Source organism: Chenopodium album, chromosome 5, assembly GCF_948465745.1.
Source record: "Chenopodium album chromosome 5, dcCheAlbu1.1, whole genome shotgun sequence".
Lineage (NCBI taxonomy): Eukaryota > Viridiplantae > Streptophyta > Magnoliopsida > Caryophyllales > Amaranthaceae > Chenopodium > Chenopodium album.
Genome location: NC_137838.1, coordinates 3,203,151 through 3,214,164, shown reverse-complemented (window position 1 = coordinate 3,214,164; position 11,014 = coordinate 3,203,151). Strand labels below are relative to the sequence as shown.

General features: G+C 37.0%; 2 protein-coding genes across 2 annotated transcripts; both read left to right on the top strand.

Moving 5' to 3' along the window:
- Positions 1-1,283: 1,283 nt before the first annotated feature.
- On the top strand, positions 1,284-2,385 carry LOC145631322 (uncharacterized). The gene is made up of 2 exons (XM_081683400.1): positions 1,284-1,519; positions 1,656-2,385. The coding sequence occupies exons 1-2, from the start codon at positions 1,284-1,286 to the stop codon at positions 2,383-2,385; spliced, it is 966 nt and encodes a 321-aa protein (XP_081539526.1).
- Positions 2,386-2,754: 369 nt separating this feature from the next.
- On the top strand, positions 2,755-10,889 carry LOC145631527 (mitogen-activated protein kinase kinase kinase YODA-like). Its single transcript, XM_081683630.1, has 12 exons — positions 2,755-3,287; positions 4,483-5,270; positions 5,418-6,164; positions 6,286-6,373; positions 7,035-7,097; positions 7,302-7,462; positions 7,584-7,659; positions 7,798-7,857; positions 7,947-8,054; positions 8,755-8,994; positions 9,348-9,439; positions 9,640-10,889. The coding sequence occupies exons 2-12, from the start codon at positions 4,711-4,713 to the stop codon at positions 10,151-10,153; spliced, it is 2,709 nt and encodes a 902-aa protein (XP_081539756.1). The 5' UTR covers positions 2,755-3,287; positions 4,483-4,710; the 3' UTR covers positions 10,154-10,889.
- Positions 10,890-11,014: the final 125 nt, after the last annotated feature.

Sequence of the window (11,014 nt, the reverse complement as noted above, 5' to 3'; positions counted from 1 at the left end):
AATAGTAGCTGATGTATAATCTTTATACATCACTTATTATAAAATTGATGATGTAATGTATTGATAGTTTTTTTCTTCATGATCGAGTGAATCCAATTATATTGTCACCTTCTAATCATGTGTCTTTTTTTCATGTGACACGAAAGTCTAACCTTGTATTTTTGTCAAAATTTGAGAGTTGGATGCAAGGGAAGATCAAGATGATTTAGGACAATATATGAGATTTTTGTCAATATTTGAGAGTTGGATGCAAGGGACGATCAAGATGATTTAGGACAATATATGGGATACAACAAAAAAACATATCTCTTGTGCTAATAATTACAGTATCGACATGTTTTATATTTCTCTTAATTGACATTAACGCTTTATGTGTGAGATTGTTTTATTTTTTTTAGTGTTATGTTGTATTACCATGTGGCATTTGTTAGATATGTTCCTTTAAAATTTCAATTACGTACTATACTTCTCGTAAAAAATAACTTATCTATTTTACTTAAAAAATTTTGGTTTCCACCAAAACGTTTCTGAAACAAATAATAAGACGCGTGCCAAACTAGAAAGCTCCAATCATACGTTCTAATGAAACTTTGGGACACCTCTTGGTCGATTCCCTAAAATAGGTTGGACACGAGCTATCTTTCAACTAGATCCTCTAAAAAAAAGCACGTACATGTGGATCTCCCCGCATGCTTCTCAGCCCATTTAAGGAGGCTCAACCAACGTTAAATTTTATGGACCACTAGTCAATTAATTGAGACTACTCAACCTCGGAAGCAAATTCGCATGTAGGCACCGTTGTCTGTACCATTGACTATATTTGTTACTGGAATTTTCTTATATAATATGAACTAGTTTAATACAATAATTTTGACTATCTTGTCCAAGATCAATTCTATTTTCACTCGTAAAATTGCATGTTAGGTTTAAGCCAATAACCATGAAGGTATCACTTTGGTTTGAACCCAATACATTAAATTGTATAAGTTGATTTCCTAATGATTGAGTGGTTTTTTTTTACCTATGTATTCAATTCATTAACTATTCGGTTATAGAATCAACCATAACTAACAATTTTCATTTTGAAACGCCAAATTAGATCTTTCTTCTCTGGTTCCCATCTTTGGAAAAGTCTAGGTAAGGTCTGGGATTTTTTCAAGAGGAATGTCCAATGGGGTGTGGGGAATGGTATGTATATTTTCACTTGGGGGAATAATTGGTCGGGTTTAGGATCCATTAGAAGTTTAATCCATGGTCCTTTACAAAGAGAGGAGGAGGACATTATGCTTGAGGATTGTGTGTCTAACTGTAAGTGGGATTTTTCTAAGCTTTCCTTTGAGCTTCCTGAGCATATTCTCAATGCTTGCTTGTGTGTTCCTATCCCAAGTGCTAGTGGCAATTGTCAAGACTTCATCTTCTCTACTCTAAGTACTAATTGCAAGTTTGATTTTGCAAAGATTGTTTTATTGCTGGAAAGTGCCGATCCCTTGAATTCTGACCTCTCTGAAATTTTGAACTGGTTATGGAATGTCAAAACTGCACCAAAAATTAAGTTTTTTACTTGGCTTTGTTACTTAGATAGACTTCCTCACAAAGTTACTTTGTGTAGGAGGATTTTGTCATAGTGCTCCTGAGAATGCTCTCCACATTCTTAGGGATTGTGATCAAGCAAAAGAGGTTTGGGATCTACTCCACATGCCCATCTCCTTCTTATCTCTTGACCTAAAAACTTGGCTGTCCACAAATCTATCTCAGAAACCCCCTGCTGCTTCTCTTTCACAACTTCCCTGGCATACTCTATTTTCTTTTATCATTTGGAAAATTTGGCTAAAGAGAAATGATCTAATTTTCAACCAATCAATCCAACCCTCAGAAACTTCCCTCAGAGAAGCTCAAGCCTTAGCTTGGGAATTTGAAACGTCTCTGAAGATCTCTTCGGGTTTGACCTCCCATACCACTCAATCTGTCTGCTGGTGCCCCCCTTCTGCCCCTTTTTTCAAATTAAACTGTGATGCCTCGTTTAGTGCTACTAACTCTTGGGCTGGAATTGCTGGTGTAATAAGAGATTCTGCAGGAAATTGGGTTCTGGGTTTCTACCAGAAATGCAAAGTGATATCTGCTTGTATGGGTGAGTTAGCTGCCATCACTGCTAGTTTGGAGCTAATCGGGGACAAAGGTTGGGAAGAAGGGGAAGTGTACTATGACTCGAAGCAAGCAATTGAGCTCATCACTTCTCATTCGAGTATTAAGGATATTAACTTTAATATGCTGAAATGTTGCAGGGCCCTGCTTGAGGATATGCAGACTGTCAAAATTTTTCATGAAGGTAGGAATGTAAACAGGGCAGGTGACTTATTAGCTAAGTACTGTAGGACTAGCTTTTGATTTTTCTCTAATCTAATTTCTTGCCCCCGGCTTTGCATAAAAAAAAAAAAAAAAGCCAAATTGACTTGTTACCCGCAAAATACACAACTAAAAAAATTGCTGAATATAAAGCATTTGCGAATTTTCATATTCGGATCAGATATCGTATCACTCCTTAAACACACTTAAATACTCCATGTATTATTCAACAATTTCCATTTAAAATTTGTAGTCACATCACTTCTCCTCCAAAGCATTTGCTTATGACATCTAGGGGACCCAAATTAAAAAATCAATGTTTTTTTTGGTAATGAGAAGAAAAGATTTGATGAGCTTGACTATATAAAACTTAATTATGAAAAAAAAATATTAAAAAAAACAAAAACAAAAACAAAATAAAAGCGGAAAATCAACGCTCAGACAAAAACTTCCATTGCTCAACGAAGGAGACACAAAACAACGCAACACTCACTTTCTCTCTCCTCTTTTCTCATTTTCTCTCTCTAAAACACTCTAAATTCTTTCATATTCTCTACATCTGTCAATCCTTTTGCTCTCTTTCAGTTTTTTTTTTTCTTCCCGAATTTATAATTTTACATTTTTTTGGCTAAAGATTTCTAGGGTTTCATTTTTCATTTTCCGCTGAATTTCCAGTTCAATTTACACCCTTTTGAGTTTAATCAATTAATTTTAAGTTTTATCAACTAGATTTGTAACCCTTGATTTCTCAGATTATACAATTTTTTTTTTTTAATAATTTTTTTTTTTTATTATTATTATTTTTTTGCTTCAGTGTAACGCCTTTAATGGTGGACAATTTTGCTTGAATTTTCGACTTGAAAGTTTACTGCTTTAGTTAGTTTTTGTTGAAGCTAAGGAAATGGAATGATTGAGATTCGTCGTCAATTTGGTGCTGATTTTTGGTAAGTTCAATTTACTGCTGTTTGATTTTGGATCTGTTTTTATTTCTGGGAGTGTTCAGATCGAGCTTATTATATATATGAAATGCTATAATTTGAGTGTTCAATGTTGAAATTCTATTTAAATTTGGTTTTAATTTTCTGGGTCAGTGTAATTTTAGTTACTCGTATAATTTTGTTTATTTAAGTATTGGAAAATTTGAAGACTATCTTTGACGTTCTAGGAACTTTAGATTCTTACAATGATTAGGTTTTTATTTTTAATTATTTTTTTATGGAATGGTATATCGGAGACCTGGTTTCAAAATTAATTGGAGTTGACAATGGACTTGAAATAATTGAAGAAATCTAGCCTAACTTTGAATTTAGTTAATTTGTTATGGGTGGAAATTGTGGAATTAGTCAAGTTTTAATTTTTCAGCACATATGGTGACGCAGAACCCAATTCTTGAACTCTTCAAGGAGAGTAAACTAGTAAAGCTTTCCCGTCCCACCCCGCCTCCCTTACCCCGGGTTTCAGGTGGGTGTCGATTTGGGTTTTGCCGTAAGGATGATAAGTTGATCATCCCATCTTTAAGAACTCTTGTGGGTATTTATGGGTTATGTACTTATGTGGACTATATGGCAGCAGTTTTGGAATATCTCTAACTTAATGGGAGGCATTTTGGGAGAGGATCTCCTGTTAGTGTACTCTTGATACCATTCTAGGAATTAGAGTCACCATTTCTTGGGTTCGTCTGGTTAAATTTGTAGGCATGTACCTATCACTACCTTAGGGAATATCGATAGTCTTGACCTTGAAATAGTAATATGTGTCTGGTTAAGATGTCCATTGGCCTGTTGATAGAGAATATAGTAAGGAGTTGATGAATAAAATTTAAGTTTTGTTTTTGAGAGAAGCAGTATGGTAGCTTCTTTCATTTTTGGACAATGGATAAACAAGTTTTGAATGATATATCGGGAAAGAGTTATATTAATGTCACTCCTCATTTTAGCTTTATCAATAGTCCATGCCTTTGCATAAATCATGTTCACCGGATTTTGCAGTTTGATAGTAGGGTTGATTACTGATTGGTTTGATCTAGTATATTTTCATTTTAATTTGCAAGCAGTGTGTATTGTAACTGCATTACTGAATTGTATTTCACATTAGCAAGGAAGTTTGTCATTGATCTATTATTCCCCCCGTTATTTCCAGGTGATCTTTTGAAATTGTTTCTACTTTGTACTCAAATCCAGTTAATACAACCATCAGTAACAATGCTGCAACTTGAAGTGTTTATGGAGGTTTATGTTGGTGCTCAAAATTGATTGTGTTGACGTACTATGGTAACTTATACTTGTATAACTTGATGAACTTGGACTGGACTTGTTACTGGAGAATCTTCCCTTGACTTGGTTTAGTTAGTTAATTGAAAACAAAGCTATGCCTTCATGGTGGGGGAAGACATCATCTAAAGAAGCAAAGAAAAAGTCTGGTGATGAAACAATCCTTGATGCAATACGACGGAAATTCAGAAATTTATCTGATGTGAAATTAGATGGTAGCTCTGGAGCATCTCGTCGACATTGCATTGATACAGTTTCAGAGAGGGGTGCTCAATCTAGGGCGGAGTCCAGATCCCCTTCACCTTCGAAAGAATCTAAACATGTTGGGAGGTGTCAAAGTTTTGCTGAAAGGCCTCATGCCCAGCCACTTCCACTTCCTGGTCTGCATCCTGCCCATGTAAGTCGCACTGACTCTGGAATTAGTTTGTCATCAAAACCGAGAACAGAAAAGAGCTCCAAGTCATCATTATTTCTCCCTCTTCCAAGACCTTCCTGCATTAGGAGCAGGGCAGATCCTGCAGAGTTGGACAGTGATTTGGTTACTGCTTCTGTTTCGAGTGCGAGCTCTGTAGAAAGTGGACCTGAGTCGCGGCTATGTAGTCCCCAAGCGTTGGACCTTGACATTGGGGCAAGAGCAACTGCTGGAAGCCCTTCTAGGTAAGGATGAACTTTATCTGTTCCCTTCGTTGATGCCTTTGTTATGGATTTTCTTTGGCATTCTTTTCTCTTTGTTCCAGGGTTTTAGAACGAAGACATATATAAAAGAAAACTGACAATTTGATTTACTATTTTTCTTTTTCCTAGTGCGCACAAGGATCAATCATTCAAAGCTGCTCAAAATCCTCAAATTGATCATGTAGAAGCACAAAGACCTGTTAGTATTTCATTGAGCAATCAAAGTACGAGTGCTGCCCCAAGAAGAAGAAGGCCTTTGGGTGTGCCCAATTTGCAGGTTCCCCCACATGGTGCTTTTTGTAGTGCTCCTGACAGCTCGATGTCTAGTCCTTCCAGAAGCCCAATAAGAACTCCCAATTCCGAGCAAGTGTTGAACGCTGCCTTCTGGGCTAGTAAACCTTACCCTGATGTTATTCTACTTGGATCCGGTCACTGCTCTAGTCCAGGTTCAGGCCACAACTCTGGCCATAATTCTATGGGAGGGGATATATCAGGTCAGCTGTTTTGGCAACAACCAAGCAGAGGCAGTCCAGAGTATTCTCCAATACCTAGTCCGAGAATGACTAGCCCAGGGCCAAGTTCTAGAGTTCAAAGTGGTGCTGTGACTCCTATTCATCCAAGAGCTGTAGGTTCAGGATCTGAAATGCATGCAAGCTGGGGTGATGATGGAAAACAACAGAGTCATCGTTTGCCTCTTCCTCCTGTAACCATTCCAATTCCTTCTCCATTCTCCCATGGAAATTCAGCAGCCACATCTCCCTCTGTTCCAAGAAGCCCAGCTAGAGGAGAGAATCTTCCGAGCCCCACTTCACGCTGGAAAAAGGGGAGGTTACTTGGTAGAGGAACATTTGGACATGTCTATCTTGGGTTTAATAGGTGGTTACAATTCTAAATTATCGTTATCTTTTTCTTTTTCTTTTTTTTTTGCTTTTCTATTCATTAATTGTTGGACATATTGAGGACAATATCCTGATCAAGTCATTTATATGTATGACAGTGAAACGGGTGAAATGTGTGCCATGAAGGAGGTTACACTATTTTCTGATGATCCAAAGTCAAAGGAAAGTGCTAAGCAGCTTCAACAGGTATTTGGCCTCCTCTCCCATTGTAGCCTTAGAGTATTTTGCTGCATTGAAAATATGCATGAACAAGCCACAAAGAGGTTTTTATTTCTCTTGCTTGATACGAAGTATATGGGTCATCAACTCATCATTTATTTTTATTTGGTGCAATTGGAATCTCTAGTTTGTAAGATGCTTTAGGTGGCTGTTCATGTAAGCCTACTTCCATAAGCTTCTTCCCCTTGTCTGAGATTTGTTTAAATACTTAAGAGCTAGAAGATCTCTGGCACATCACAGGTGTGCTTAATGGCGCACCAAATGGTTATATTACCTAAATCATTTGAACCCACAAAATGTATAATTAAGTGCGAAAATATAGCAAAATGTGCAGGAAAGTGCAAAAAACTGGAGTAATTGTGCTGTGTGGACTGGGTTTTAGGTTATTATGCTAGGTTCACTGTAATGTGATTTATTTGTTTATTTAATTTTTAATATGTAAAGTGTGAATAAGTGTTAGATTGTTATGCTGGGTTGTCAACTTTGAAACTTTGCCAGTATTGCCGCCATTTGTTGTATTCCCTTGATTTTGTAAGTTGTATGCTGCCGCCATCCATTCTAAATGTATGCCTGTATATATTAAAAACGTGACTATCTGCTAATATAATTCTTTTCACCACTTGTGCAGGAAATTGCTTTGTTGGGGCGTCTTAGACATCCAAATATTGTGCAGTATTATGGTTCAGAAACTGTAAGTCTGAGATGTTTTCTTAGATTTTATAGAGTGTACACTTGTTTTTCCCTTCATTTTTGCATTAATTGAAGATACCCCCCCTTTTTTTTTTTGTTGCCTTTTTAGGTATAGATATAGATACTGTGACTCTATAAGCATTTACTTTTACCATTTCTATATTGTTTCATTTTCATAAAACCTTTTAATTTTATTTTTTTACAGGTTGATGATAAATTGTATATATACTTGGAATTTGTGTCTGGTGGGTCTATCTATAAGCTTTTACAAGAATATGGACAGCTTGGTGAACTTGCAATACGTAGTTATACCCAACAAATACTATCCGGGCTTGCATTCCTCCATGGAAAAAACACTGTTCATAGGTGAAATCTGTTAGCCAAATGTTTTAAGTTGTCTGATACTATTCTGTATCATAAAGTTCTGTTTTGCAATTTCAGTGGAGGAAAGAGTTTATGTTGTTCATGTTTACCTTATCTTATTCAGGGATATCAAAGGTGCAAATATACTTGTTGACCCCAATGGTCGTGTTAAGTTGGCAGATTTTGGTATGGCAAAGCATGTAAGTACTGTATCCACTTTGGATATTCCATGAAAAATATAGATAATACATATTAGGTTGATTCAGGGTTGTTCAGATCACCTTTGTTTCCAAGGAAAGTAGGAAACTTAAAAACCCTTCTTATGATTGTTTTTGCAGATCACTGGACAGTCGTGCCCATTGTCATTCAAGGGAAGCCCATACTGGATGGCACCAGAGGTTAGCATCTGAATGTGATCTCCAACCATAAATTCAGCTGTTTTCCCGTTGTGTTCTCAGCTTTTCTTTTTTTTTTTTTTTAAATGCAGGTTATAAAAAATTCAAATGGTTGCAACCTTGCTGTTGACATATGGAGCCTTGGCTGTACAGTCTTGGAAATGGCAACAACCAAACCACCTTGGAGTCAATATGAAGGGGTCTGTGCTTTTATAATTAAGTTATTCTAAGTTGATATTCAAATAAAATCCTGTTATATATCTTCTTCTTCTTCTTCTTCTTTTTTTTTTTTTGTTAAAATCACTTATGACAATTAAAGAGGACCTTGATGGGTGGTTTGGAGTATGTTCAATGCTCAATTTTGGATAAAATCCTGTTATATATCTTTTTTTTTTTTTTTTTTTTTGTTAAAATCACTTATGACAATTAACGAGGACCTTGATGGGTGGTTTGGAGTATGTTCAATGCTCAAATTTGGGTCTGTTATTTGAAACTACCCTAGTCTTTAAGCTGAGCTTCAATTGATGGTTCTCATGTTCTTAATATCTTCATCAATGCCTTAACTCTGCAACTGTTTATGATATATTTTGGGTGCTTGTTGTGGGATCTAGATTATGAGTTTCAGTTTTGTAACCACGCCTTTTGCTTATGAAAATTCACATGTTTTCACTGCATACTCCAGGTATGTTATACCCTTTCCTGGATGCCAATATGGTTGTATTAATCTGTGTCAGATCTTACAAATCATATCTGTTTTGAAGCTATTATCTTCACCAATTTTGTTTTATACTGCTTCCATTCTTTTTGTGGGTTATATATGATCTTCATCTGTGTCAGTTTGTCATATAACACTAATGTGTATATGTGTCCTTTGCATTGACATGATGCTGATTTTTGCAGGTTGCTGCTATGTTCAAAATAGGTAACAGCAAAGAATTACCAGCTATTCCGGATCATTTATCTGATGAAGGAAAAGATTTTGTGAAGCTCTGTTTGCAGCGAGATCCACAACAGCGTCGCACAGCGGCTCAGCTACTTGAGCACCCATTTGTCAAGAATACTGTTCCTCTGGAGAGGCCTATTCCAAGTCCTGAGCCAACTGACACTCCAATTAGTGCTTCAAATGGGATGAGGTCTTTGGTATGTATTATTTTCTGTGTCGTTATCTAGTCCTTTTCATTTATTTAGATGTTCTGCCTTCGCTGATCCAAATTGCCGTAAAATGATTGAAATTCCTGCACCACCTCTCTCTCTCTCTCTCTCTCTTTTTTTTTGTTTCTTATTTGTTTCTTATTTTTTAAAATTTTTATTTCTGATGGACATCTCGTAGAGATTGTGCATTTTATCATGGATGGTTGGCTCTCTTTATTGGATAGATGGTGTCTCCCTGTGGACCCTATTACAGACATCTTTATTGCCTTTTAAAATAATGTAGTGGATCTACATATTCTACGATGACCTCAGTTTCATCTTGTCACATATATCATCTTCAGGGGGTTGGACTTGAGAGGAACCTTTCCAGCTTGGACTCAGAAAGACTTGCTGTTCATTCATCCAGGGTTTCACCAGCGCGACCTCGCTCCAGGTTTCTTTTGAACTCTTTTTTCTTAAACTTCTGCTCATGCAGTTGGTCAATTTTTATGTACTGAGTTCTGACACCAACTGAATCTTTTTTTCTCCACGATCATGGGAAAAAAAAGAGAGTAAGTAATACTTAATATTATGATGCATGTAATATTATGATCTGATTTTGGTCCCTTTTTTTTTTATTGTTTGTGTTCTTAGTGAGTATCACATTCCGCGGAACATATCTTGTCCCGTTTCACCAATTGGTAGCCCACTGTTGCATCCAAGGTCACCTCAGCACCTGAATGGTATGATGTCACCTTCTCCTATATCCAGCCCTCGTACTACGTCGGGCTCATCAACTCCCCTCACTGGTGCTAGTGGTGCTATTCCATATCACCATTCAAATCAGTCTCATTATATGCAAGAGGGTTTTGGTGCATTGCCTAAATCTCCAAACAGTGTTTTCCTCAACGGGCCATATGATCCAAGCCCAAATATTCTTCGAGGGATGCAATCTGGACCCCATGGTTTAACATTAGTGAGTTCTGAAAATGAAATCCGTATAAAGCAGGTCGAAAGAGAAAGACCCTATCAAGGGAACCCATGTAATGGACGCACGGTGTTGGCTGATCGTGTATCCAAGCAGCTCTTGCGGGAGCATGTAAAGCTAAATCCTTCTGTTGAATTTAGTCCCCGCTCAACATTGCCTAGTCGAACTCATGGCCTGTAGTTTCATTCGCCCCTAGATACCGAATAATTCTATTGTTTTGGCCTTAAGATTTTTGAAAGGGAAAATGAGGAACAGAGTTCGGGTGATGTTTGAAACTGGGATTGATCTTTTAGAAATGATATGGCTCAGATAATCTTCTGCCCCTTGTTCTGGCAAGTTCCTCAGCTTCAATGCAAATGTTGTGGATTAATCTGCATTGGTGGCAACATCACAGCTCGGGATTTGCAGCTCAACTTGGCTTTGCTAATGAAAATTTAGATATGGGAGGTGATTGGTGCATGGCAAAGTAAGCTGTCATGCCTTGTACAAATTCAGAACTCTCATCTGTTGTAGAATCATTAAATCTACAAGAATTCTAAAATCAGCTCAACAAAAGTTATGTCCTGCAGTTCTAAAGAGGTTTCAAAGTTTTGGATGGACCTGCGTTTTTCTAGGTCATCTCAGACAAGTTAGAATCAAGCTGGGATTTTGTATGGTTTAGTTTATGTTGTACAGGAGCCTAATTTGGATATACAGCCAGGGAGTCAGGCATTTCAGAATTTGTTTAGCCAAGGGATTTCAGTCTCTTTGGAGCCCGTTTATACCCGCTCTGATGTAATTGTCTATATATTATTATGTAGTAATGTTGTTACCGTGTTTATGTACATTTACTAAATTAGTACAGAAATGTACTTATTCAGACTGTAATTTACTTTTGACAGCAGTCATATTTGATGAAAGAAACGTTTCTGTGGCTCTTCTAAGCTGATGAACCAAGTCTATTGCGTGTGTGCCAATGATGATGCTACCCAGTATCCACAATACTGAAATATGCTTGGCCTGTTTAGAGCCGATGTTAGGCTAGTTAACTAATTTGAGTCA

What these genes read in the sequence shown, in the direction of transcription:
- LOC145631322 (XM_081683400.1), top strand. Translation starts at nt 1,284, where the DNA reads ATGCTTGAGGATTGTGTGTCTAACTGTAAGTGGGATTTTTCTAAGCTT. An exon ending in CTCTCTGAAATTTTGAACTG is followed by an intron (nt 1,520 to 1,655) that starts GTTATGGAATGT and finishes CCACATTCTTAG; the next exon opens with GGATTGTGATCAAGCAAAAG.
- LOC145631527 (XM_081683630.1), top strand. Translation starts at nt 4,711, where the DNA reads ATGCCTTCATGGTGGGGGAAGACATCATCTAAAGAAGCAAAGAAAAAG. An exon ending in CAAATGGGATGAGGTCTTTG is followed by an intron (nt 8,995 to 9,347) that starts GTATGTATTATT and finishes TATCATCTTCAG; the next exon opens with GGGGTTGGACTTGAGAGGAA. An exon ending in CCAGCGCGACCTCGCTCCAG is followed by an intron (nt 9,440 to 9,639) that starts GTTTCTTTTGAA and finishes TTGTGTTCTTAG; the next exon opens with TGAGTATCACATTCCGCGGA.